Raw genomic sequence first — 26,451 nt, 5'->3', positions numbered from 1 at the left:
CTTCTCTAACTCATACCAGTGCATGAACCTAATAAGTTATATTTATATATTACATATTTTCATATATTATATTGTTTCATATCTATGTATGTATCTGTCGTGCATATTTATCTATAAAATATTTTAAAATAGCATTGTATATAAGAACATAATGCACATCCATATATATAACACATACAGACATAAAACATGACATACATACATCAAACATTACACAGCTATAAAGTAGATACATATGAAATATGCATTTAGAAAACATTCTATATATAATATTATCTCTCTATATAATGTTCTCTATATAGAACTCTATATAACATACATATTCTGTATGTTTTCACAATTCTAAATTTATCTCTTTCTACAAATAAGATACAATTTTGTGATACATAGATATATAATATATACATATATACATAATAGATACATAATATATGTACATATATGTACATAATGTACAAATATATACATATATAAAACATATGCATATATATAAAATATACATAAATACAATATACAGCATTTAAAAACATGTCTGTGTAAATATTTATATTATTTGTATCAATGAATCTAATGTAGGCGTTATAAATGGAATTGAAATAGGCATGTTATTTATATATATATTTGTATTCTATATTTAACGTTTTATATATATAATGTGAAGATATAAAAACGTGTTCATGCACAGTCTATAAATTCACTACATGTATATATGTATATATATATATATGCTATTTGTGCGTATACACACGCACACACCTCGGAACCAGGTTTCACCGCTGCTCGCACCAACAGCTCTCTGGCCCCGCCCCCACCGCCCGGTCCCGCCCCCAGCCTGGGCCCCGCCCCTCCCCGTGCCGCTTGCGGCGGGCGGGGCGGTGCCGATAAACACTGCCACGTGCGGCGGGGCGGGGGCGGGGCCAGCGCCGCGCTTCCGGCAACACGCCGCCCGCCGCCACATAAATAGCGCGGAGCGGCGCCGCGCCTGCAGCTTCGCCGCACCGGCACCCACCGTGTTACCGCGTCCGGGTTCCGCCGCCTCTCTTCATCTCCCTCCCGGGTTTGGTCCCGCTCTGTCCCGCCGCCATGCCGTTCCTGGGGCAGGACTGGCGTTCCCCCGGGCAGAACTGGGTGAAGACGGCCGACGGCTGGACGCGCTTCCTGGACGAAAAGAGCGGCGGTTATGTCGCCGACATCAGCAGGTACCGCGGGCGGCTCAGTCGCGACCCCGCTCCCGGTACCCCCCCACCCCGCGCCGGGGCCGCCAGGGGGCGCCGCGGTGCGGTGGCGCTGCGGGGGAGCTGGGGTGGGGGGCTGAGTGGCGGCGGGGCCGCGTCCCTGGGCCGGGGGCGGTCGGGGCCGCCCAGCACCGCGGGCTGGTGGTGGTGAGGGGTTACTGTGCGGGCCTGCCGGTAACCACGGGCCTCGGCGCCGCGGAGGCGACCGGGGCTGTCGACGGAGAGGCTCGGTGGCTTCCCCTGGGCCTGCTGTGAAACCCAAACGGATCTCCCGCACCCCCTGCGGGTCCCGGGCCGGCTGGGCACAGAGGCTGCGCCCCCCTGGGCAGCCGGGCCGCTCCTGCGGCTGCGGGATGGGGTGGAAAAGGTGCGAACAGCCGCTGCCCCGCGGCCCGGGCGTTGTGCCCTCGGGCAGCATCGCTGAGCGGCTCTTGGGGGGCTTGGGAGGTGTCTCCCGTTTCCCTCCCCCCAAAACAGCCCTTTGTCGGGCGGCCCGGCTCTGTGGCCAGAGAAGGCTGTTGTGTCTGACCTTCCCCGGGCCATGAGTAATGTCCCTAGCGTGCTGCTTGACTGATCCGGCTGCAAAACAACAACAAAACCCCCAGGCTGGTGCGGGGCTGCGGGCAGGAGGCCTTGGCAGCAGCGGGGCTGGGGTGGTCTCTGCCCGGATCGCTCCTGTCGAAACCGAGCTCTCCTTGTTCATCTTGTTTTCGGGTTTGTGTTTGCTGGGACCGGGCTGAGGGCTTGGTCAGGAATGTCCATGACAAAGGGACTTGGAGGAAACGGGTTTTCTGTGAAGCACTGCTGAGATGTTATTGTGTGAGAAGGTTAATGTAGCAGGTCTCTGTCTCTTGCCCTCTTCTATGCAAGCTGTAAATAAAAATCAAGTTTAGAATCCAAAGCATCTGATATGTAAATAGGAAGAAAAATGTCTGGCTGATGATAGTGTGACTGTGTTGGGAACAGAGAGTTTGGCACAGGTCTATACATCTCTTTTTCCCATTAAAAAGTGAGCAGGTGACACACTGGCCCGAGACTGAGGTCATTGCCATCCCTGGTCCTGGTGCCCAACTGTTCAACCTGTCAAGATACCTTGGAGAAGCATATGGAAACTTAGCAGTACATAAACTGGGGAATAATCTGCCTCCCATACTGGAATTTGTCCACTGCTGTTGTTATGAAGGTTTCAGATTACAGAGTCATTCAGTAGGAAGTCAACAGTCAAGGGTGTGCTGTTGACACATGTAAGATTTAAAGCAGATCTGTCTTGTGCTCTTGGGCTTGGATTCTGCCACTGCATGGGGCATGTTAACCTGGCCTGTTACAGATTTTGTGCAACCCTGATAAAATACGAGCTTGAACATTTCAAAAATGCTTCTTCCTTACTGCTGTACTCTGTTCTCGGGGTTTGGTCCCCCACAAGGATGGGGGGAATGTGTAGCTGAGATGTTCTGCTCTCACGTTTAGGTTCTTCTGTGCCAGCTCCAGCTGGTAGGAGTGGTTGGTTCCCCAAGCTGTTGTTGCTGTGAATGTTGTTGGTATTGTCTCTGCTGCTGCAGGGTGGTTGTGGAGCAGCAGCAGTGCCCTCCCTGCAGATGTGATGCCCTGCAAGGGGCATCTTGGAGTGGGAAGGGGGACCTGAGGCTTGTGGTGCCCTGGAGCTGGGGGAGGCTTCATCCACCTCTGGGGCCATGTGCGGGTGCCAAGCACCCATCTGGACCTGCTGGAAGAGGTCCATGTTCCTCATGGGGCTGACACACTGACTTGGTCACTTGATTGTGTGCATGCTGGTGATGTGGCTGTGCTGACAGACAGCAAACCTCCCTCTCCTGGCTGTGGTCCTGGGCTGGTGATCCTGTTATCAGTAGGGGGAAACAAGGAGTCTTGTCCTGTGGCTTTTCACTCTGCGGGAGCCTGTGCTGAATAGCTGTTGGAGGTGTGAGTTGGTACTATCCTTGCATTGTTTTTGGAGGGTAAACAGTGTAAATATGAGGTCTGTAGAGGAAGCAGTGTGGCTGTGTACAGGTCCCTGCGGCTGTCGCAGAGGCAGCTTGCCCAGCGCTGTGAAAAGCAGCATGTCTCAGCATCTGTCACAGCTCCAGTGATGTCCCAGCCACAGCAGCTCAGAGGTGCAGTAGGTGCCCAGGGCCATTCTTTGAGTGTAGTTAGACCCTGCCTGGGACCCTTCTTTGAATTTAGACCTGCAGGCAGCTGCTCTCCCATCCATTGTAACCTGCTAGGGCAGTGGGGTGGCTCTGGCTCACTCTCCTGGGTGCATCACCTGCCTTCTCCAGGCAGCACACTGTGTGCAGGGGACTCTGCCCGCAGCTCCTGGTGGGTGCTGCCTCTCCCTGCCACCCCAGGCATCTGTGGCTGCTCAGAGGCTTCTCCGTTTCACATTGCTGCTTGGAGATGTTGATGTACAGTCTTTATAGATGGACTTTTATTGCCTCAAAGAAAATAAGCAGTTATAGCTTCCTTTACTAATGATATAGTTACAGCAGAGCTCCAGCAAATGCAGAAGATGGGTGTACTTGGACAAGAGATACTAGCTCTTAATTTGTACAGTCACTACTGTGTGGCATTTAGAAAACCACTGGCCAAGTCTGAACCTCAGCTACGCTTTTCCTGTAAGCTTGAAAGAATGTTGTGTAGGGACTCTTTTGCTAATAAATGTTTTGAGTGTACATATATATATGTCCTCAGATGTTTGAATATGCCCTTCTGTAGAAATCTGACTGGCTCAGAGGAATCTACAACCTACAGTAGGAGGATATGGTGTTATTTAAACATAGAAACAGGTTGAAAGGAGGAAAGGAATATGGCCCAGCAGTGTCCCAGTACTAACTGTGCCATCTGCATTACCTGCTGCTGCCTGGTTTGGGTATTTTAGCACAGAAATGAGACACCAGAGGCTCATTTAAAAATACCATTTCTGGATGCAAAAACTGCCTGCAGACTTCTTGAGGGCAGCCTGGAAGAAGGCAGCTTTGGAGCTCACAAGGAAAACCTGTGTATTTTCTCTTTGCAGGAAACATAGTGTTCAGCAGAGTGCAGAAATAAACATAATCCTTGCTTTGTGTCATTCACAGTTTCTGTAAAAAGGATGATCACAACAAAGAGAATCTCTTCAACAGTCTGAATTATGATGTTGCTGCCAAGAAGAGGAAAAAAGACCTGCTGAATAACAAAACCAAGATTCAATGTAAGATGTCTGTTTGGGCTTTTTTTAAAATAAAAGTTGCTGCAAAAGAATGGAAAATGCTTCAGATCTATGGCTTTTGTACAGGGCATGAGGAGTCTTCCAGAGTGTCTCAAAGGGCTTTGCGCCCATGTTTGACCGAAGTAGAGAACTTGGATACAGTTTCATGTGAAGATTTATGCCCCTTTTAGTAATCCCTGCTCTGAGGAGTTCTGCTTGTTATGTTCAAATTTTTGTCATTTGTCTTTATCAGAAGGAGGGTAATTTTTTCCTATGGTACATTCAAATGAACCAGTTCCAGTTTTTTTTCCCCCTGTAGACTTCCTTGTGCACAACAGGCTAAATTTATTCTTCCTCCCATATGCATGTTGAGTACTAATCTACATTACTGGAGGCTACAAGCCTGAATGTAAGCTTTGATCCTATCGCTGTGTGCGGAGTGCATGAAAAATGAAATAAGGTTTCAGCTCGCTCAGAACAATAGAAGGTTTGAAATCTTCCTGTGTGCACAGCGAGCAGCCGGGGTCTCGTGCTGGGGAGGGCTCGGGGGAGCCTGCAGGGACAGCAAGGTCTGCGTTGGTCTGATTGCAAGATAGGTACTGGAGTCAGACATGAAGGCTACAAATGTAAATATACACAGAGGAAATGAGTTATGATTCCCACACTACTATTAGCTCATTGTGCATCCCCCAGGATTTTGGAAACTGATGCCAAAATCGGGCCCCTCTGTGTATTCGGTTCTCTGAACAAACAAATGTTACCATGACAGTTTTTGGCTGGATTGTGCTGTGACCTACTATTTAAAAGGGCCCAACGCTGGGTCTGTGTGCCTGTAACTAAGACTGGGTTTGTCCCTGGGCTCACAGTACCAGGCAGGAGTACATTGCTGCATCCTTAGGTGGAAAAATACTCCAAGAGCACAATATTTCTTTTAAGAAAAGGAGTCCAGCAGGATGGGGAGGAGAATTTTTCTTACTCGAGCTATTGAATTGCCAGTGTGTGGTGGAAGAGAAAGGTCAAAAGCCCTTGAGAATGGGCTGGGAGAAGGGTTGAGCAGCATAGCTGCAGAAGAGTCCTTGCTGTAACAGCAAACCCAGTTAGCAGCATGTGGAGGGTACAGGGAAGCTATTTTGGGGAGTGGATGGGACAACTCCCATTTCTGAGGGAAAGGAGAGGCTAGTAGAAATAGGAAAAATATGGTCCTAAATAGGGTTTTTTCTTTTAGCAAGTTAGCTGCAAGCACAAGCATGTTCCTCGGAGCCTGACCTCACTGCTAAAAGCTCTCTCCCACATGCCTGGTGTCTCATGACATTTTTGCTCAACTTCAAATTTGACATTCAATCCCAAGCCTGTAACCAAGGTAATGAATAGTTAATAAAATCAATAACAACAAAACCTGGCTGTCAGCCACACTTACTGTCTGGGACCAAAGACGAGGAGGTGCTAGGGTATATCTGTGGCTGGCAGATTAAACATTTACAGTTTTGAGCTGTGTCATTGAAACAGAAGCCTTTTCTAAGGCTCAGGACTGTGGTATCAAATGAAGCAGTATGGAAACAAAGCAGCTGAGCAAGTAACTAGTTTTGGTTTCAAGTGTGGTGGTGTAAACACAAAATAACTTAATTTGCACTAAAAGGGCAGTAGGTGTTGAGAGCAGAACAGAGATCCAGCCCTCTGCAAGGTGGAGGATTAACTGAGCAAAATGTCTTTGTCCAAACAGATTTCCACCAGGAGAAGTGGATCTATGTTCACAAGGGGAGCACAAAAGAGGTGAGTACCTCCATAGGTTCTTTGTCCCCTTTTCTACTGTTTTTTCCAAGCAGTGGAAGAGCCTATGTTGATATAAATCAACAGAAGCTCTTAAGATAAGTGGAAGATCTGGCTTGTGGTTGGAATTTCAGTAAGGATTTTAAGCCCCAATCAGGGAGCCAGGGCTTGCTGTACAAGGTTCTGTACATGTGTTTAAAATATGACTTGTTTGCTTCCCTCAGTTTAAAAAAAAAAAAGCCATTTGCAGACCAAGCCATAATACTGTTCTTGGCTTTCACCCAGTACAGTCCTAACATGGAAAATCATTGGAATTCATCACAACAGCTTGTGCTCATGGAGAGAAGCGGCTGTACGAGGCTGCTCTGAACCCGCACTGTATATTGAACCCTGGAATGTGCGGCTCGTTCTCACCTGTAAATTGATGGGTCATGAGCAGAGTTCAGGTCACTCTTGGGAAACTACCACAATCTACATTGGGCTGTGCCCACTCTTGACGTCAGTAAGCGCAGCTCTGCAGGAGACAGGGCTGCCCTCTCCAGCTGTGAGCTGGTCCCATGCTCTGTACCCATTAGCTTGCTAAATCAAGTTGCCCTGGGTCATGTCTTCACAGTGCTGTCTGGACTCATGTCTGTCAAAACATGACCCAGGTGGTTTTTTTTTGCTTCTCAGCGCCATGGTTACTGCACCTTGGGAGAAGCCTTCAACCGACTTGACTTCTCCAGCGCTATCCTGGACTCCAGGCGATTCAACTATGTTGTGAGGGTGAGTGAAGGGCTGGGGTTTATTTTGCTGTGGTGGAGGCTCTGGGCTGAGCACCAGTTGGCTGATGGGAAGCACTGGCAAAGAGAGATCCAAGCATGCGAGTGGGGGCGTTGGGCTTTTCTCCGTAAAGTAATTGATGGAAGTTTTGTGGATCAATGCCCAAAACCGCCTCTTCGATCTGTTAAAATGGAGAGAGAGGAAGGTGGTGGTAATGTAGATGGACTGTCATTAGTCTAGCGTTCCTATGACTTCTCAGTTGTGAAATTCACTTCTGAAACCCAGAAAACTTAGCTTCTAATTCCTCAGTTTTCAGTTCAGCATCTCAATGTCATTCCTGTAGCCCCAAAAGGAGCATGGGCTCTCTGCAGAAGCCATAGAGCAGTGGGGACCTCTTTGCACAGGAGGTTCCAGCTCCTTGGAGCTTTGTCTCTTTTGAAGTCATACAGGAGAGACTCTGAGGGAGCTGAGTGTTTCGGGAATGGGAGGATGGACTGAACCTCTTGGAGGCACTGATCTTAGCTTCTATGTTAAGGGTCATGGTTACCCTTAGTTCTGTGTGACTGGCAGCAGCTTCAGTGGCTGAAGCATTAGGTTAGTCCTGACACCATTAGTTGGTAGGAAGGAGTCATTAGCCTCATATTCCCCATGCTCTGGCTTTGCATAACAGATCAGAACTTCTCTTTTGGCTCTGGGTGGCCAAAGGAGGTAGTAGTGGTTGGGGGAACTACTGTCCTGAGGGCTGTATGTTTATGTGCATGTGATCTCTGCAAATTGATCTCAAATTTCAGAATGCTTATCAAGGTTTGGAATTCAATAAGCTTAAAAAAAAAAACAACCCTGTTATTAACTTGAGGCTGTTTATAAACAGCTTCTTTTCACATCTCATCAGCAGTTGATCACTGGTGAGGCACCAGCTGTTCAGGTTTTAGGTTCTGGTGCAAGCAGCACTGGTATTGCTTTCCCTTTGCAGAGTCAAATGTCATGAAAAGTGTCTGAAGAAGAAATCATAGAATCATAGAATAGTTTGGGTTGGAAGAGACCTTCAAAGGTCATCCAGTCCAACCCCCTGCAATGAGCAGGGACATCTTCAACCAGATCAGGTTGCTCAGAGCCCCGTCCAGCCTGGCCTTGAATGTCTCCAGGGATGGGGCATCTACTGGCAACCTGGGCCAGTGTTTCACCACACTCATTGTAAAAAGAAAATTTCATGCCTAGTCTGAATCTCCCCTCCTTTAGTTTAAATACATCCCCCCTTATCCTATTGTAACAGGCCCTGCTAAAAAGTCTGCCCCCATCTTTCTTATAGGCTCCTTCTAAGTACTGAAAGGCCACAATAAGGTCTCCCTGGAGTCATCTCCAGGCCGAACAACCCCAGCTCTCTCTATCTTTCCTCATCGAAGAGGTGCTTCATCCCTCTGATCATTTCCATGGCCCACTGGACCTCTCCAAGAGGTCCAATGATCTGAGCAAGTTCACCTTGGCTTGTTCACCTGTTGTGTCTAGGTGACAAGGAGCCTGTGACGACCCACCCCCTGTGCTGGAAGGTCACTGGCAATCACATTGATGTCCTGCTGTAGGGGTGGTGGCCAGGACTGTGTGTGCTGGGGAAGGCAAAGAGGGATGCAAGTCCATGGAAACTTGGGCTATTGCAGCTCTGCTGGTTCTGGGACAACTTGTTTTCCTGCTTGTGTGGAGAAGGTGATCACGAGTGCTGAGGTACTCTGTGTTTTCTGATACCAGATATATAAGCACACTGTCCTGTCATCTTCAGGGGGATTACTGTGGAAGGAACAGTTCATGCCAAGGCTGTCAAATATAAAAGAGGAAAACAAAATAAAACCTGTACCTGGTGCTCCAGATATCCCTTTGGCAGACTTACTGTCTTATGACAACTAAGAACTCCAGGAGCCTGAGCTAAGCGTGGCCTCAGGTTGTGCTGTGCCACGTGACGGGCTTCTGCTGCTCAGCCCTAGGCAGTGTGTCTCACATGGGACTGCAGTGATTGAGCAGAAGTCCCATTAATTTTAAGAGTAAACTCAAATTTCAGTCAAGTCGTTGTGGTCTGGTAGGGAGGCTCAGGCTGATCTTTTCTTCCTTCCCCCTTGTTCCCATGAGGACTTAATAAAAGCATCACGAATCTGCTGTGTATCCAAAATACCAGTGTTCTGTATGAAGTTGCGTGTGTCCTTGTTTCAACAAATTACCTCTCTTCTGAGCTTTTAAGAGTAGTTTTTCCCCCAGTAGCTTTAATGATACAGCACTGCTGAGAAGTATGAAGCTTTATAATTGAGGCTGACTTGCGGTTTGGCAGATTAAAGAAGATATTAAACCTGGTACCATGGATCAAATATTAAACTGACTTTTTAAAATGAAAGGTTTGTATCAGCCAAGTCTCCGGTGGATAGTAGCTCATAAAATGCCTCATGTACCAAATTTACTCATTAAAAGGTCTGCCTAGATGCGGATCTTGTTTATGGTCCTTTGCAAATCGCAGACCTCTGAGAGCACACAGATGAGCAATCTGTCACATGGAAAATGCCTTGAACATTGGCAGGCAAAACATTTTTCCCTTCCCTCCCTCTCCTTGTTCTCTCTACTTCCACTCATTGCTCAGGGTATCTGATTAATGTCACGCTACTTAGTTCATCAAGCAAATGCTTTCCAAGGAGGGAATTTTAGAGTTGGAGGCAGGGGGAGAATATGAGGATGTCTGTAGGGGGGAAAAAGGAGAGAAACAGCTGCAGGTTTGGGATTCTGCTGGCTACACCTAAATTTGCCCTGTGGAGAAATGAGCTATATCACTGCTGAGAGCAAAATGGGCTTTCAGGCTGAAGATCAACTTGCCTTTCTCAAAGCATTCCTTTCTGAATTTCTCTGAACTTAGGTGCTACAGTGTTTTCAGTGCTGATTTATTTTTTTGTCATACAGAAGTGTCTGCTGCTTAAGGGATACCCAAGCTAAGTTCTTTTGAGTTTTTAATGGTGCACTGATAAAATGGGCACCTTAAGTGAGGTGGAAGTGTGAGCTGCACAAAGCTTGGCAGGTATTTTTCATGAGTAAATACCATCAGCTGTAGCCAAGTGAGTTCACGTGACTAAAGTGGAAGAAATTTTCTTCCAACATCCATCTTGTCTTGATAGTCTGCTGATATAGGGCTGGAAGTGCTAAGTATAGGTGTTGATGCTGTGACCTGATCCTTGCTCATCATTTGAACTGGAGCATCTGCCTACGTGTTGCAGGACAATGTTCCTTTTTTAGAGCTAGTAAGGAAGTGCGGGATTGACCCAGAGGAACCCAAACTGCTTCTTGGTCTTGAAGCAGTCCTGGTTTTTCTGGTCTTACAGATTTATTGAATAGACTGGAAGCATAAGTAATAATCAGCAGAGACAGAAATGCCTGCAGCCCAGAAGTTGTTGGTTCTCCTTTGGGAACACTGTTCAGATGACAGTGAAGTTTTGCAGGCTGCTTCTTTCAGGAAGATTTGTCATGGGACAATTGTGTAGTGATGTCTCAAGGGAAGGTGCTGTTTCTGATCATAAAAACTTAGCTTAAGCTGCATGGGCACTGCTTCTAGAATAATGTGATCTAATTTAGTGTGCAGCCTGCTAACACAGTCTCTTAAATTTGTTTCTTAAGCTTTTATAGCAGCGAGCTCTGGGAGTCCTGGATTTATGCTGTGCTGAAAGAATATCATCTTTGTGCTGTGTCATGGAGATCTGTCAACACCTGTGCTGTAGATCATTATAACTTGCCCTGCTCTTGCTCTATCTCCCAGCCAAAAGCCGAGGTGACATTTCAGCCACAGAAAGTGAAGGCCTGTGAGCAAGGAGAGGCTGGAGGAGGGGTTTTTAATTGCAGTGTGTTTCTCTAAGGGGTCCACATGTGAGGAGCCACATCCCCAAGCAGGAGGAGCAGGGTGCAGTCCAGCTTCCCTATAGCTGCTGTGGGATATTCAAAGGGGAATTTATACTTCAGTAGTTAGAGACTTGTGATGTTAATCATTACAAAGCATTTCCCTTTTTGAGGCAGGGCAACACTCTCCTGCTTGGTGCAGGTGGCCTGCTGAGGATTTTTTTGGCTCTGTGTGCCATAAGCCCCTAGCTGTGGATTATTTGGGGTACGGATTACCTGGACACCTTGGTGTTGAGCTGAGTGGCAGAAGTGCCATCTGGCTGTCACAGATCTCAGCAATGCTGTGCAGAGCAGCATGTTTTCATGGCCCTGAAACAGCCCCTTGTTCCCTGCCACCTGGCACTGTTTTGCTTGGTTTTTTCCTTATGCTTATGGGAGGGGGACAAAGAGGACCTGCTCTGCTCCTGGAGCCAAGTGGCTCATTGCACTGACTGCTGTAAATGGATGGTTAGTGAGGTTTGAGCAGGAGCCCTATCATGCTTGTGGGTAGGTGAGCAGGTTATTGCTGTGCTGTGGAAGATGCTGCCAGTTTTGGAGAGCCTATGGAAAAACCCACTGCATCTCTTTGCCTTTTCTCTGTGGCTCTGGCAGACCTCTGAGAACAAACAAAATACAGGCGAGGCGGTAGGAAGGATTTTCTGGGGAAGCTACCAGGTCACCTTTTCAGCTTCTGGGGAGTTAAGAGTGTGAATGGAGATCTAATGCCCTGTTTACCAGAGGTGTTGCGGACTCCAGTTAAAATCAGCCAGAATGCAATCACTTAGTGGTCTTGAAAAGCAGGCCTTTTCAAATTGCTCTTAACCTTTCCCTGTGCACTCTCTCCTACCATCTGTCCCTCTCAGTTGAGCGTGGGCTGGACTTAATGCAACCGCATCAGAGCACAGGCTTGCAGCTCTCCAGCCTTTTTACCCTACTCAGCACTAATCTGAATTCATCAGTCTACTTTTAGTCTGTATTATGCAAGTGGAGATATTGAATTATTTTTTTTAAATAATGCTGTAGACCCCAGTCTGGCAGTCCATTAACCGAGAACCTACTTGGCTGGGTCTGTACCAATATGAAAAGACCCTCAATACGCTGGAGCACGAGGCATGGAGGAACTGTGTTGCTTACCTGGGGTTTTTTGGGTTTTTTTTAGGGTTTTTTTTTGTATGTATTACATGAGCACAGAAGAATAAAAACTGTATTTTGGTTTGGAGGGCTAGCCAGTTGCTTCAGCCAGCGGTCCCTGGGGACTGGAGTAGTCCTAGAAGTGTCCATAACATAGTTTTCATATGGAATTTCATCCTGTGTTTATTGCTGCAGGGGAAGGGAGGTCACACGATATCTGAGCTGGTTCACTGAATGTAAACTGAACCTTGATAAACACAGACAAGGCAAATTTGAATCTATTCCTTTGGCTAAATTAATTTTGTACCAATTTAGCGTTCTTCAAGGAACTGAGGTTTTAATCCCTGTTCCTCTTCAAGAATGGCCCTGGCGCTTCACTTTAACAGTATTGCATTATGTGATGCTTATCGCTGGGAGCATTTTGGCATTTTCAGTAATGGGCACAGCATTGCAAACACCCAGGCTGGAGGAAGCTGTCCCTGTGCCAGTTCAGCGCGGTGCATGCTGGAAACAGCCCTTGTTTATGCACAGAAGAGCAGATCTGGGTGCCTGTGTGGCTAATGTACAGATGGAGTCTGGCAAGTTGCTTGCTATGATCAAAGGTCTGAAGGCCAAATAGTTTAGTGTAAGCAGAGTATTACATACTACTTCAGGACACGGATTTTATTTTTTTTTCTCTTCAGTATTTAATGAAATTAAGAAAATACTTTAAAACTTTCCAAACATTTTGCACACTGCCTTGTTTTTAACAGTGTCTAGTCCTTGTGGTCTCAGTCTAGCTGACAGAGCGAGAAGACCTGCTGATACCGGCGCACCAAACATGACCCAACTCTTCTGCATCTCTTGTTTCCCTGAAGTGAGCCAAGAACACAGGCAGCCTGCCCTTCATGGGGGTTAGCACAGGTCTTTTTTCGTCTTGTTTTCTTTCGGTTGTGCAAAGCACTAAGAGAATGTAAACTCAAAGCCACCTGATGATGTCGTTAGCCTGGAAATTAAACAGAAGAAGGGATGGGTCACTCCAGGAGGCTTCACTGCTCCAAACTGGCTGTTACTTGTGCAGCACCAGAGACAGGGAGAGCAGGGGAATGACTGCAGCAATGCCTCTCCCGGAGCTCCCCGCTTCATGGCAAGCTGCCGGTGACTTTTTGGATACATTCCTGTCATTCTTCTAGCAGGGGGAACAGTTCAGCTCATGACTTATCAACTCTTGTCAAAAGCCATCTTAGTTACTTGACACAAGTAGTTGCACCTTCTCTGGAGTGCCAGCAACAGGATAGTGTAGCTGCAGATGATAAAGGATTAATAAGCGAGTCATGCGGTAATGTGTTGATTGATTTGTAGCATAAAAGGTTTTTCCTTTCCTTTCTAAATTAAAACAGAAGGCTATGTACATCCCAAACAAATGGACTGACACGTGGACAGCCTGTATTTATGTAATGCTGGGGGAAGGGAGGGAGGCTTGGAAGATCACAGGCCACATGTTCTGCAGAGCATGATCCACGGGAAACTTCTATGGCTGTTCTGGTGGTGGTAGAGAGCCGGGGAGGAGAGGGCAACATCCTCCCTGCGGGAAATGCTTCACTCAGCAACTCCGGCCCAAATTCAGCATTCGGCTTGTATGTGAGCCAGATCGGTGATGGGAAGCAAATCCTAATTGAAAGTAAAAGAAGTTTCCATTAGGAGAGGTTAACAAATGAACAGGACAAACAGGGAGAGGTGGTTTGGTGTTGCAGCCGTAAGAGCTGAACAGAGAGAAGGAAACCTTGGGGGAACGGGGGTTTCTTTGCGAGAGGGTTTGGTTTTACTGTAGTGCTTAACCTTTCTGTCGTGGTGACAGCATTCTGACAAAACCCATGCAACCTCAGAGCTTGACGTAAATTGTGGAGTCTGATTCTCATTAATGCCCCATCAATAACATCCTCATACAAACAGGCGTTTGCTCGTGTTCCCTGATGACACTGCTTGTTTATGCCCCAGTGAAGGACGGTGACGTTGGACGCCCGTTGTTCCCTTGGTGTGAATAGAGCCTGTCAGTCAGAGCTCTGCTCTGTGGTTTCTCTGCATCTCTGAACCATGAAATCAAGTTTTGTTTGGGTTTTTTTGTTGTTTTGGTTTGTGTGTGTGGTTATTTTTCCCCAAAGATCATTAGTATGCCTTTTTTTTTTTCCCCAACTCCTCTTGATACAGATTTAATTGTTTGGCCTCTTCTCTCCTCTCCCTTTGCATTAGTTTGCTCTGTTGTTCTGTCTCCCTTTTATTTTCAAGCAGCAAACAAGTCTCTGGACTGTTTTGCTGTGTCATGTGACCAGGAGTTAAGATTAGAAAGGTATCTGTGTGCTCTAAGGCTTGCAACTTCTATTTTTATCCACAGCTGTTGGAGCTGATAGCAAAGTCTCAGCTGACGTCACTGAGTGGCATTGCCCAGAAAAACTACATGAACATTTTGGAAAAAGTGGTGCAGAAAGGTAAGAAACAAGCAGTGAGGTGGAGGAGGGGGAGGCTGATTTAATCTGCCGTGCTCGGTGTGAACCACATCCTCACGAACAGTCAGGCAACACGCGATGAGTGAAGGGGGCACTGCTGCTTATTTCTGTCGTGCGGTTCTGCTTTCCCTCCGTGAAGGACCACGTGGTAGGGGGGAGTGGGAAGAAATGTCTGTATTCCGGTAGGTACCGGGGAGGCGATTCCTCCTTCTGCAACTTTCCTCACCACCACCCCTTCTGCATCCTACTGAGTCCTATTTCTGACTGCAGAGGAGACCGGCTGCTCCTGCCCCCAGCCTGGCACATCTGCAGCCTCCTCTGCCACCTTGTCAGAGTCTGCTGTATCAAGCACTCCTGCTGCTCTGGAGGAGAAGGAAGCTCAAGGGCTGTCTTCACCTGCTTGGGGGCTGAATTGTGGTTGAGATGTGCCACTTTCCTCCCTGATGCTTTAGCTCTGGATGAAGCCTGGGAATTGAGTGGCCTGTGTGTGTGAACGTAATGAGAAAGATCTGGAGTTGGCCTCCCAGCACCTCGGCTGGGGTGGATGGGGAAGAGTTGCAGGTAGATAACCTCCTGCACATATCGGAGGGGAAAGCCGGCTGGTTGTCTGTGGCCAGAATTGGAAGTGCTGCAGAAAGGGCAGATCTCATCTGCTTATCCTGGGAGGATCTCTTTCTGTCTGCTGTCTAACCTGCTGTGCCTGGTGTATGCTGAAGTGCTTTCCTCTGAAAAGAAAAGAGTAGGCTGGCTCTCTTGGCCTGTGAGGTTATAGCAGGTAAATACTTGTGTACTTGGCTGAGAAATATGTAGATTCAGGAAGGGATTTGGGCAGTTCCCATTTTTAACCTTTTTTTTTTTTTTGTTCCTCCAAAGTCCTTGAAGATCAGCAGAACATCAGGCTAATACGGGAACTGCTGCAGACCCTCTATACTTCCCTCTGCACTTTGGTTCAACGGGTGGGCAAGTCTGTCCTGGTTGGAAACATCAACATGTGGGTCCACAGGATGGAGAGTATTCTCCACTGGCAGCAGCAACTGAACAACATTCAGATCACCAGGGTAAGCACAGATCCCAAAGGCTGAAAATACTGTGGCTTCTTCATGAAACCTTCTCATGTAGGAGCTTCCAGTTGGGTGACTCCAACCCACTGTACTCCCAGCACAAGCACAGAGAGCTGGAGAAGGGCCCAGAGCTGCCAGAATAACTGGATATATTCATAATATCACTTGTGTCCCTTAATTCAAACTCAATGTGCATGACACAGGATCACGCTCACTGTTACTGGTCACACACCATGGCTTGACTCCTTAGTGGCCTTGAAGTGCTGGGTCAACAGAGCAGGGCAGGGAACTATCTCCCCTTCTCAAGAAGAGCCTTGAGCAATTAGGCCTCAGTATGAGAAGTCAACTTGGTCTTTCTCAAGCTAAGAAATTGCCTTCAAAACTTGCTTATCAGATAGTTGAGGTTTTTAGATTTTATCTGTAAATTAAATGCAAATTTCCAAATAGCTGCATAACTTGATGCTTCCTGGCTGCAAATATCAGTGATTCTTCCAGTAGTCTGGAGCTGCCTTTTCCAGCCGGATGAGTCCTGCTTTCACAACATCTGTTTTTTCAGTGGTGTCTGAGGATGGGGAAGATGTATTAGTTGATAAATTCCTAACCTGACTTTGCACGGGAATCAAATCTGAGCTTATTCCACAGAATCACAGAAGGGTTGAGATTGGAAGAGACTTCTAGAGGTCGTCTGGTCCAACCCCTTTGCTCAAGCAAGGACACTTACAACCAGTTGCCCAGAAACTTGTCTAGACTTTACTATTTCTGTGGAGTAACTGTGCATGGAGGTGGAAAAAAAAGAGCTTTCCCCCAGTGCTCACCTCTGTGCTGGTGTGAACCTTGTAGGACTTTTCTGCAATGAGCTGCACTGTGAACTTTCCACTTGGGTAGACCAATGGTAGACCAAGGAAATTAACAAAAAATAAAAGGCAGTTTTTTCCCTGGTGGGTCAACCAGAGAGACATTTGCAAAGAATTAATCGAAGGGCCTGCTTCCATCATTTTGCATGGCTGTGTTCTCTGGCAACAGCAGGAAACAATTCCAGTCCTTCGTTTAAAGTAATGCAGGCAGCAGGACACAGCAGAGGATGAACTCTGGGAGGTTCTGGTGAGTTTGAAGAACTTCAAAAGCAGCAATGCCTGATCTGATGGTGGTCTCTGCCCCAGCTCTGCTGTCCCTCCTGGTGCTGGGCTGTAGGGGAAGCAGGAACCGTGCTGCATGGTGGCTCCTGGGGCACAGCAGGTCTGTGGGCTGGGGACCTGCCCTGTCCTGGGCTCTGCCAGGGTCAGCACCACCCCAGCATCTGCTGTCCTGAGAACACCACAGGTCAGGACCCACCTCCTGCTGTTCAACTCAGTCATACAACGTGGGATTTTTCCCGCTAGGGATTCCTACAACCACAGAAGCATTTAAATGAACTCTGCCTATCTAGACAAAAATGAATAAAAATATTGCTTGTGAATGGAATTGCCTTTTATGTTTACAGACACTTTTCTAAATAAAATAGATCTCAAGCTTGCAAAAAAAAAAAAAAAAATAGTTCACACCACTGCAGATGGCTTCAGGTCAAGCTAGAACAAAACCAGCTGAGTTTAGAGGAAACAAGAACAAGCTCAGCTCTGTGCAGCCGGTTGCTTACAGTGTGCTGAGTGCTTCTGGTGTATCTGGGAGGGGTGACATATTGCAACCTAATTAAAAAAGCAAACAAAAACTTGCAAAAATATTGTGTGCTAGAGCTGCTTTAAAAAAAAAAGAAAACTCTGTCCAGAAAGTGACAGCACACTGATATTCTCTGATCTCATCTGTGTTCTTTCTCCAAAAAAAGTAATGTTTGAGAAGTCCTGGAAAGGAGTACTGAGGGAAAAGAAGTAGCAGATAAGTCTTTGGCCCTGACTCAGAAAACCTGTAAGGATTTGCTTGAGTCATACGGGTTTCTTCAGAAATTAGACAGAAGTGTAAGTTTTGGTTTGTTTGTTGTTTTTATTTTTTAACCCAAGAGCTTAGTCCTGTCTTTTGTGCCCCAGTGAAGCTTCTGTGTAGAAAGGGTGCAGGAGAATGTGAAAGACAGGCTGGCAAGGGAGATCAGTGGGAGGTGATCCAAGGCTCCAGTGCGTTCTCCCTACCCCAAAATGTGACCTCAGTTTGCACTGATGGGCAGGCACGCTGTGTCTGGACTTGTGGATTGTACCAAAGAAGCGTTTCTGTGTCACCAGGCAGCATGCTTGCAGCTTAACTCTCAGCATGCAGCGTTAGAGCTGTCATGGAAAGAAATGTCCTTTGGACATGGCGGAGATGGTTCGCTGCCTCTGGAGAGGTTGTCTCAGGCCTGTCTGGCTGGTGGAGGTGGCCAGAAATCATGCCTTGGTTGAGAAGCTGTGGTCCTTGCAGATGGTGGGTGGTCCAAGCAGGCTGGTCACTGGGGTGCTGAAGGGAAGGTGGGGCTGATTATGTCCAAACATATTAGTTGTGCCTGTGGAGTTCCTCATGCAATGGGATGGATGGAGATGGGGCTGAAGGATGTGCAGTGTTCCTCTGTTGATGGTTGTCTGCGTGCTTCTTGTTTGAAATGGTTAATAGTTCTGCCAATTGCGAGATGGGTGCTGTGACTCTGCGACTTAAAATAGCAGCATCTCTGTACAGGGTAAATGATAAACTTGGCACATCTGTCTAACATTGTTTCTTCATTGGGGCCCAATCCTAAAAGCTGCTGTTTGCCTTAATAAGGCTGGGGCTGGTTTTGAAGCAGCTGGAGCCCTGGTTGTGGTTCTTGCTGATGCCTTGCTCCCGTGTGTGCCTTGGGTTCCCCCGAGTGCACGGCCTGCTGACCCATCACGGTCAGTTTGTCCTGGAGCTGTGCTGCCATGCGGACTTGCAAAACAGTTCTGGATCCCACATAGACAAGGTGGATGGGGGAAAAGGTGGCTTTTCGCTTTTTAGACTAGGATGTGCTTCGGTGCAGCTGAACAGCCTGGAAAACCGTGGCTGCAGCTGATGGGAAAGGGGCAGGTCCTTCAAGTGTTCACAGAGGAGAAGTTAGCCTTGCCAGCAGAGGGAAAATCCTGCTGTGGGTACTCATCAGCCACTGCTGTGGTTACAGCAGGATCCTGTGACGACATAAGCTAAAACACATGGCAGAAGAGCATGAGATTCCCAGCAATGTGTGTAACAGGAGACTGAACTGGAGAAGTAATGCCAGTGTCCCTCATGGTAGAGAGACCTGTATGGTTAACAGTTGATACCACGATGTAGCCGATGTCCTGCTGTGGTGACAGCTGGTGGTGGTGCTTCTGGGAGCAGTCTCACAAGTATGGATGTGGCGTGGAAAAAAAGGGGAGAAGGATGCTTAGACTGCAAGTCTGCTTCTAACTACTGTAATACAAATACATGTCTCCCTTCTTTGAGGGTATCTCAGACTGTTCTGGGGCAGGTGGTCAAATGTCTCTATGTAAAATGTCTCCTTATTCTGAAGAGGGACCTACTGCTTATTCTCTATGTGAAGAGCAATGCTTAAAAAGCAGTAACTCTACTGCAAGCTAAAATTGCTCAATTTGGTTTGTCTCTTCCAGCCTGCCTTTAAAGGAACCACTTTGACTGACCTGCCCTTGTGTTTACAATTGAACATCATGCAGCGACTGAGTGATGGGAGAGACCTGGTGAGCCTTGGTCAGGTGGCTCCCGACCTGCAAGTGCTCAGCGAAGACCGGCTGCTGTGGAAGAAACTCTGCCAGTACCACTTCACGGACAGACAGGTACAAGCAGAGATGCAACTGTCATTAGCTGCTTGTTGTAACCCACTAGCAAATAAACAAACACACGTAGGACACTCTCTTACTTGACTATCTGCTGGATCTAAGGGCTGTGCCGCAAGCTGATAATACAGGCTGGCAGGAGAATGGCTGCAAAGATGATTTATATAGAGGGCTTTGCATGCCACAGCAATGATTCCTGAAATAAAAGACTGAGGAATTAGTCATACAGTGAACTTCTTCAACCCTAATAATCCAGGTGGTAACAACTGCAAGTCATGCAGTTACTTCTCACCCCACGTGTGTGGGGAAAACGTGCAGGCAAGCACCAAGAATCACCCCGACGTCCCAGGGACTGACACCATTGCAGAGAATCTGTGCATGTGGTCCATGAGCCATGAGTTGTACTTTCTTGCCCTTTAGAGCAAGAAATCCCCTCTGAGCTGTTTTGTGAGTGACAGGACAGTATGTGGAAAACAGCCTTGCTGCTACCCATGTTGTACCTGTGTAAACATCTTTGGCATTTTGCAGGCTGGTAATTCTCTGAGGCCTTCTAAACTCAAAAACAAACAAACAAACAAAAATCCCTCTGTCTGTTTGTGGTGAATGGCTGGGGTGTTTATACCAGACCTCTGCACTTCAGGGACCACGTGCCAGGCTTCTCTGCTGACGTGGCTGTATTTGCTCACTCTGGATCTGACTTTGGAAGTGACTCTGGGGAAGTTACTTGTATTAACAAGCACATTCAAATCCAGCCTCTGCAACTAATGACCCCCAAAAGAGAGACCGGTGTCTCCCAGGCTATTGTGTCAAATCACAGACTCTTAGAGTCAGTGAAAAAGCAAAATACTTCTGAAATTGTTAAATGCACTTACACTTGCTGTTCTGCCAGCTGGAAACAGTGGCTAAAGTAGTATGAAATAGCTCCCAGGATTTCAAGCTTTCATACAGTAGTATTTGTGAAATGGGGATGGAACTTTATAATGGTATTGGGTGAGGCCTTCACCATCAGGAAGCTGGTTATAGCTGGATATTCAGAACAGTTTTCTTGGTGTTACAAGGGAGCTGTTGTGGGACCAGCAAGGATGAAACTTATGCAAGGGAGAGAACAACATGAGTTAAAGAGGGAAAAAAAATACAATTTCGATTCTTTTTTTCTTTAAGATTCGCAAACGGCTAATCTTATCTGACAAGGGACAGCTGGATTGGAAAAAGATGTACTTCAAGCTCATAAGATGTTACCCACGGAAGGAGCAGTACGGTGACACGCTGCAGCTGTGCAGGCACTGCCACATCCTCTCCTGGAAGGTATGAGGTGCTGGTGGGACAAACTCGGTTGGGGCACAAGCTACGGGGCACTTGGTGCTTCCTCTGATTGCAGCTGGTTTAGGGTGCTGCAGTTCCTTTGCCTGCATAACCTCGTGTTCTCCTATATCTTCATCCTTCCTCAGCTATGACGACCCTTTCTCCTCTGTGCTTCAAAGATCTCATCTTCTCTGTGTTGAACAAGAGTAGTGGCCATCAAGGCCAGAGTGGGGAGGGTGATGTCCATACTGTAGGGTTGCATGCAGATCATCTTAGTGCTGCCAGCAGCTCCTGCCACCACTCCATTCTGTGGAGGTCCTGGCAGCAGGATTAGCAGGAACAAGAGCCGATGGCCACAAAACCGCCCAGGACAAAAAATGTGCTGGCCACTGTGGTGGTATCCAAGGCATGTCTCTGGAGTTAAACTCCTGTAGCTGATGGTAGGGTCCAGCCTCTCTTCCCACAGAGAAGGGAAAATTGTGAATTGGATCTTCGCTGCTTTTATTTCCCTTGACTTGCCAGTAGCCCCTAAAATCTGAAGCCCAGTTCTGAGCTGTCTGTTTTGACAAGAATAGAAATATTATTCTGGGCTCTGCTCTGTCTATTCACAAATGAGACGTCTGGCAGAGGGGCAGCGCTAAGTTGGCTGATGCTCTGGCACCTTTTTTGCAGTCTCTCTAAATGGAATTGTTTTCTCTTTTCCCAGGGTACCGATCACCCTTGCACAGCCAACAACCCGGAGACCTGCTCCACCTCCCTTTCACCGCAAGACTTTATCAACTTGTTCAGGTTCTGAACTCGGGTCACCGCAGCTTATGATATTCTTACAGGACGCTTCATGCCACTGAGCTTGGACACTCCATTTGTAAATAGTGTAAATATTCATGTTTGCTCGAAGCTCCTGAGTCAAGAAACAGGAGGATCTTGGAGATGAAAGGTGAAATTGCTCACTGACGTGCAGCACTTAAGGAATACAGACTTCTGTAGGACTGGTGTATAAATGCAGCATGTTGTACAGCGTCCCTTTTTTATGGTCAGAGTACAAGATACAGGGCAAAAAACTTCATTTTTTGTTTTTAGACGTTAAAAATGAATTTGCCCCACAACCATAAGAACTCTTTTGGTTTGTTTCTAATAGAGAGAAAGCAATATGAGGCTAGGACTGTTGAACTGTTTCTCCATCTGGTTTTATTTAGCGTACATATTTATAAATATGAGGATTTAAAAATATTTATGAAAAATATCCCTGTGACAAGTTTAATAATACTTTTGTGTTTTTAAAAAGGACACATTCTGAAATACGTAGGACAGAACTCAAGCCTACTTGCAAAAGAGAATCGCACCATACCACTTTCTACCTCTAATAGATTGAGTACCTTTCAAACAAAAATCCAGTGTACAATGTGAACTTTTGTATTTTGTACAATGATTTAAAGGGAAATGTTTGTGATAGTAAGCATCTTTTCTTGTATTAATGCTTACCTCTTTACATTAGTTTTCTTGCTCTACTCAGTGCTTGAATGCCTAGATGATAGGCACCATATAAATACCTAAGACTTTACTCCATCCTCTTTTAACTTGTTGGTTTTATGAAAGACTCAGCAAAAGGGAAAAGAGAAGCCACAAGGATGAAGATTATCTAAAACGGAGGAAGTTCTATTATACAGAAACAAAGGACTGAGTTTAATCTCACTAGGTTAATTGCAGTGGTTGAAATCCCAAGTGAGGTTAGAATCTGGTTCTTCAAGCCCATGTTTTCCTAGTTTTCCCACATATACACTGCTCTGTATTCGCACTTCTGTCAAGTGAATTCGGTCATCTTGGAGCTGGTAAAATACAGAGAGAACTGGGCTGTCGAACACAGTGAAATGATGCGGTTTTTAGTCACTGAAGACCGGCAGCATCGTGTTTGATTTCAGACCCCTGGAGGTTCAGGAGATGAGCAAAACAGCATGAAGAAGTAGGTCAGCATTTTTCTAAAGGCAGCAGTCAGGACTGGGCGAGTGAGGGATTTCCAACATGGCACTTGACGTATTCGGTTATTTCTCTGTGCCAAGGACATCTCAAAGACCAAGCCTAGTCCCTTCTGCTTCCAGTGCTGACCACCTCTATGGGGTCCTCTAACACTGGCCTAGAGCTAAATTTTCAGTCCTATGGAATAAGTGGTCAAACTCCAAACTTCACTGTAGCCGTGATCTGGCTCACAGTCTCCTCTGTTGCGTACAACGCTTCACTTTTCCCTACAGTGGAGCTAGAAGAATCCAGCTCGTATGTAACAATTTGAAAACCTGCAGTGGAAAGTTTTTGCCAGTAGATTTCCTGTATAGCACTTTCTCTGTGCACGATATAAGCAGGATGCCTCGGAAGGGTAAATATTTAGTGGGCTGTGTGTGACTATGTACAAAGAATTGTGAGGAAGAGGAGTACTCAGGACAATTCAGGAAGAACTACTTGAGTTAATTATTGTTAAATATTCTGTTCCTTTTTTTACATTTTTATAACTGACTTTCAACACTTTTCTGCCGCTGTTTTATATTTTTTAAAAAATCAACAGTATTTGCATTTTTGCAAACTAAATCACTTTGCATACTATTGTAAGAGATGCAAAAAGGGAAAAGAAGCTGCCTCTAGATGGAGCAGTCAGGAACGGGGGGAGGAAGGCTGGAAGGAGAAAACCAGGAAGATGCTGCCAAGAACTGCGCTTCTCCTGCCTTCCAACAGCAAACCCAAGCTTTTGCTCTTCCAGAGAGCTGGGTGAGCCTGTGTTGCCCTTAACCATGGCCCAGAGCTTGGCACTCTCCAGAGAGGAGGGGAAACCACGTGCGGGATAAGGGAGCTTTGTCTTGGTGTTGCTGCCCCATCCATCAGTTTGACTGTGGGTGGAAAGCGTAAGCCTGCTGGTTGTATTCGTGTCAACTGAAAGTGATTTAAAAGCCGCTACCTTGGAAAAATGAACTTGTGTTTGTTTGGGGGGATGTTTGTGAGTGAGGGAGGCCAGTTTTCATTCCCACATTGATGGCAGTGGGTAGAACGAGGCTGAAATCTGGCTTGGTGAATGAGAACATTAAGGACAGAAACCTGCAAGTGAAGCATTGCCACTATATTTGGAGATTCTAGCAGCGAGAGGACCCGTGCCCCTTGGCATCTTCTGTTTCCAGCTCTGACGGGGGGTTGGTTTGTCTCAGTCTTGCCTCTGCCATCCGCAGCGCCCCAGCCTGTTGTGATGGGGAGGTGACGGTATTTCGGTATGAAATACTGGGGGGTTCTGCCTAGTCCCAGTCCGTGCTTAGCAGATGACAATTTATCCACTGTGAGACTGTGACACTGGGTAAATTTTAAGCTCAGGTTTGAATCCAGACTAGTGCATTCCCTACACAGCAAGACAGCAAATCCCTGCTTTTAGCTGCCATTTGGGAATGTCTCAGCTCTAGCCATTGCCTCTACCAGCCCTTCACTGGTCTTGACCAGAATTTATTCAGTGTCCTCTGCCCAGGGTCATGCTGACAACATACAGAATGTGCAGCTGAGGCTCCTATTTATAAAACTTACTTCAATTCACGTGTTTTCTGATTTCTCTGCACTGCATAGATCTTAAAGGGTCGAAGTGCTGAGGATGATTTGTAAATATATACAGACACTTGTGCGTTGCTTGTGTGAGGTGCTGGGATATTGCCGTCAAAACCAAGCAACTATTGTAGTGGAGAACAAAACGGACTAAACAAAAAGAAACAGAATAAGCCTCATTCAGTTACTGCCTCAGTCATTACCCTCCTGCTACAGCAACTGTCAAATAAGACCTTGATCTCTTTAAGAGACTCATTGTTTCTGGAGTGGCTGGTACAGGGAGACATTATGGTGAATTCCATACTCTTGTTTTGTATGTAAAACAAAACGCTCTTGCATCCAAATACCTTAGTTTAACCACTTGTAAACAAAGTGATCAGTGTTTTAGCAGTGCGGAGGCATCTGCTTGGCTGAGGATGGCGGAGTAACAAAACCAACTGTGATAACAGGAGCGTCCAGGCAGGATGGTGCAAGGCTGCTCTCGTGCTAAAAGGACCTCTTTATTCTAACACAATTGTGGCAAAGCTGTAGTGAAAGGTAAACAGATTTTTTGCTTGTATTTCGGAAGTAGAACGTTTTTTTCAAATGACATTTCACCTTCCAGTTAGTTGATGCATTCCCATTAGACATGCATCAGTTCTTATGCTATAGGAAAGGAGGGTTTCTCTCTTCGGGGATTTCTCCTGCCAGCATATCCGGAGAAATCTCATTATCTTCAGAGCATGTGTTAACCAGTGCAACTGTGTAGAATGTGGTACTGTGAAGAGGAAAAATAGATCCATGCAGGGGAGGAGGCTTAGGAAGGGAGAGATCCCAGAGATCTCCGTTTCAGCTTTCTAGAAGAGGCAGGTATTTGGAGTTCGTTTTAATGTGGTAGCCACTTCAAGAGGCACAATTTCAGCTGTACATACCTTAAGCCATTTATACTAACTATGGTATGGTAAAGTTTGATCATAAAATGTGTGCACCTCCTCTTATATTGTTTGGGTTTCTTTTCTTTTTCTTGTGGGAGTTTCTAGATCCTTTTGTTTTGTAAAGTGATTAGGAAAACTTGTATTGCTCTGAAGACCTTGCTTTGTATGTAAACGTTTAATTGCACCCTGCCACTTTCTGTATATGGGAATATCTTTTTTATTATTTTTCTTTGCCCCCAGGTTTTGAACTGTTTGTGTTCCCATTTCTGTTTGACTTCAGTTACTCTTGTGAAGCTATCGCCTTTTAGAACATAACGCAGGTACTAAACCAGCTTTTCCTGCCCAGAAGATTCTTTGGCCCTTAGTAGCTAAAATTTAATTTAGGGCAGGAACATTTCAAATTCTGTTATGTAGCTAATAAATCAGATGCGCTGTTTCGCGCTAATCTCGTGCTCGGTACAGCAAACCAGCGTTGTCCTCTGCGGTTGTTCTTACAAACCAGTTACACAGCTTCCCCACAAATCAGCACCTTGCCAAAAAGACGTAGCTTTAAATTAAAATGCCACTCTTCCTAGCTGGCCTGTTTGCAAAAACACAGAGCTCAGGGAGCTGAAGGCTGGTCAGGTTGATAAAGACTCCCTGTTCCAAGGTTTGGGACTCTGGTGTTCTGCTTGTGCTCCTTTTTCTCAGCTGGTAGCTTCTAAAGACGCTTGTTAAAGGCTCTGGAGACGTGGCCAACCATCCACGCAGCTGTCAGCGTGGGGCTGCCGGGCTGTCTCAGGGCCTTTACCAGCGCCCGATTTCTATCCCACATCTTCCTCCAGTTAATTTGTTGATAGCGAATCAGCTTTGCAGGATCTGGCCTAAGGGAGGACAAATCCATCTTGTCCTTGACACAGCAGTCTCTAGTAAATTAATACCTTGAACACCGGAGAGATTCCTCCTCCATTGATCAAGCAGTGCTGCTTCTCCTCCTGGGAGGGCAGCTGAGGGTGGAACTCGCGTTTCTGTAGCCATCCTGCACCGCATGGAGCGCTCACAGGTCAGCTCCCAAGAGAACATTTTAATTTCAAATAGCAAATATGCTCATCTTTAGGAGCTAATCTGCAGTAATTATAAATATCTAGTTATATATGGAAGAGAGCGTGTGTTCTGTTTTGCTTTTCCTTAAAGTTGTAACTAGAGGTGATATGAAGTGAAAGGCGTCCCTTGTATAATAAGACTTCTGTTTAATATTATTGTGTGGTTAAAATCCTTCCATTATAAATTTGCACACTTTTTTCTTCCCTTGCATGTTCGACTCTGATTTCTACAGCTGTTCTGTGCAGACAGTAATGTATTTTTGTAAAACATTTTTGACACTGAATTGCAATAAATGTTCAAACAATGTGAA

The 26,451-nt window shown here is 46.2% G+C and overlaps 1 protein-coding gene across 1 annotated transcript; it reads left to right on the top strand.

The window, feature by feature from the left end:
• Nucleotides 1-907: 907 nt before the first annotated feature.
• FBXO32 (F-box protein 32) lies at nucleotides 908-26,451 on the top strand. The gene is made up of 9 exons (XM_065054362.1): nucleotides 908-1,199; nucleotides 4,328-4,440; nucleotides 6,158-6,207; nucleotides 6,877-6,969; nucleotides 14,363-14,456; nucleotides 15,348-15,532; nucleotides 19,096-19,278; nucleotides 20,440-20,583; nucleotides 21,287-26,451. The coding sequence occupies exons 1-9, from the start codon at nucleotides 1,084-1,086 to the stop codon at nucleotides 21,374-21,376; spliced, it is 1,068 nt and encodes a 355-aa protein (XP_064910434.1). The 5' UTR covers nucleotides 908-1,083; the 3' UTR covers nucleotides 21,377-26,451.

Source organism: Columba livia, chromosome 2, assembly GCF_036013475.1.
Source record: "Columba livia isolate bColLiv1 breed racing homer chromosome 2, bColLiv1.pat.W.v2, whole genome shotgun sequence".
Lineage (NCBI taxonomy): Eukaryota > Metazoa > Chordata > Aves > Columbiformes > Columbidae > Columba > Columba livia.
Note: the sequence above shows the minus strand (reverse complement) of the source record. Positions and strands in the feature narration are given on the sequence as shown.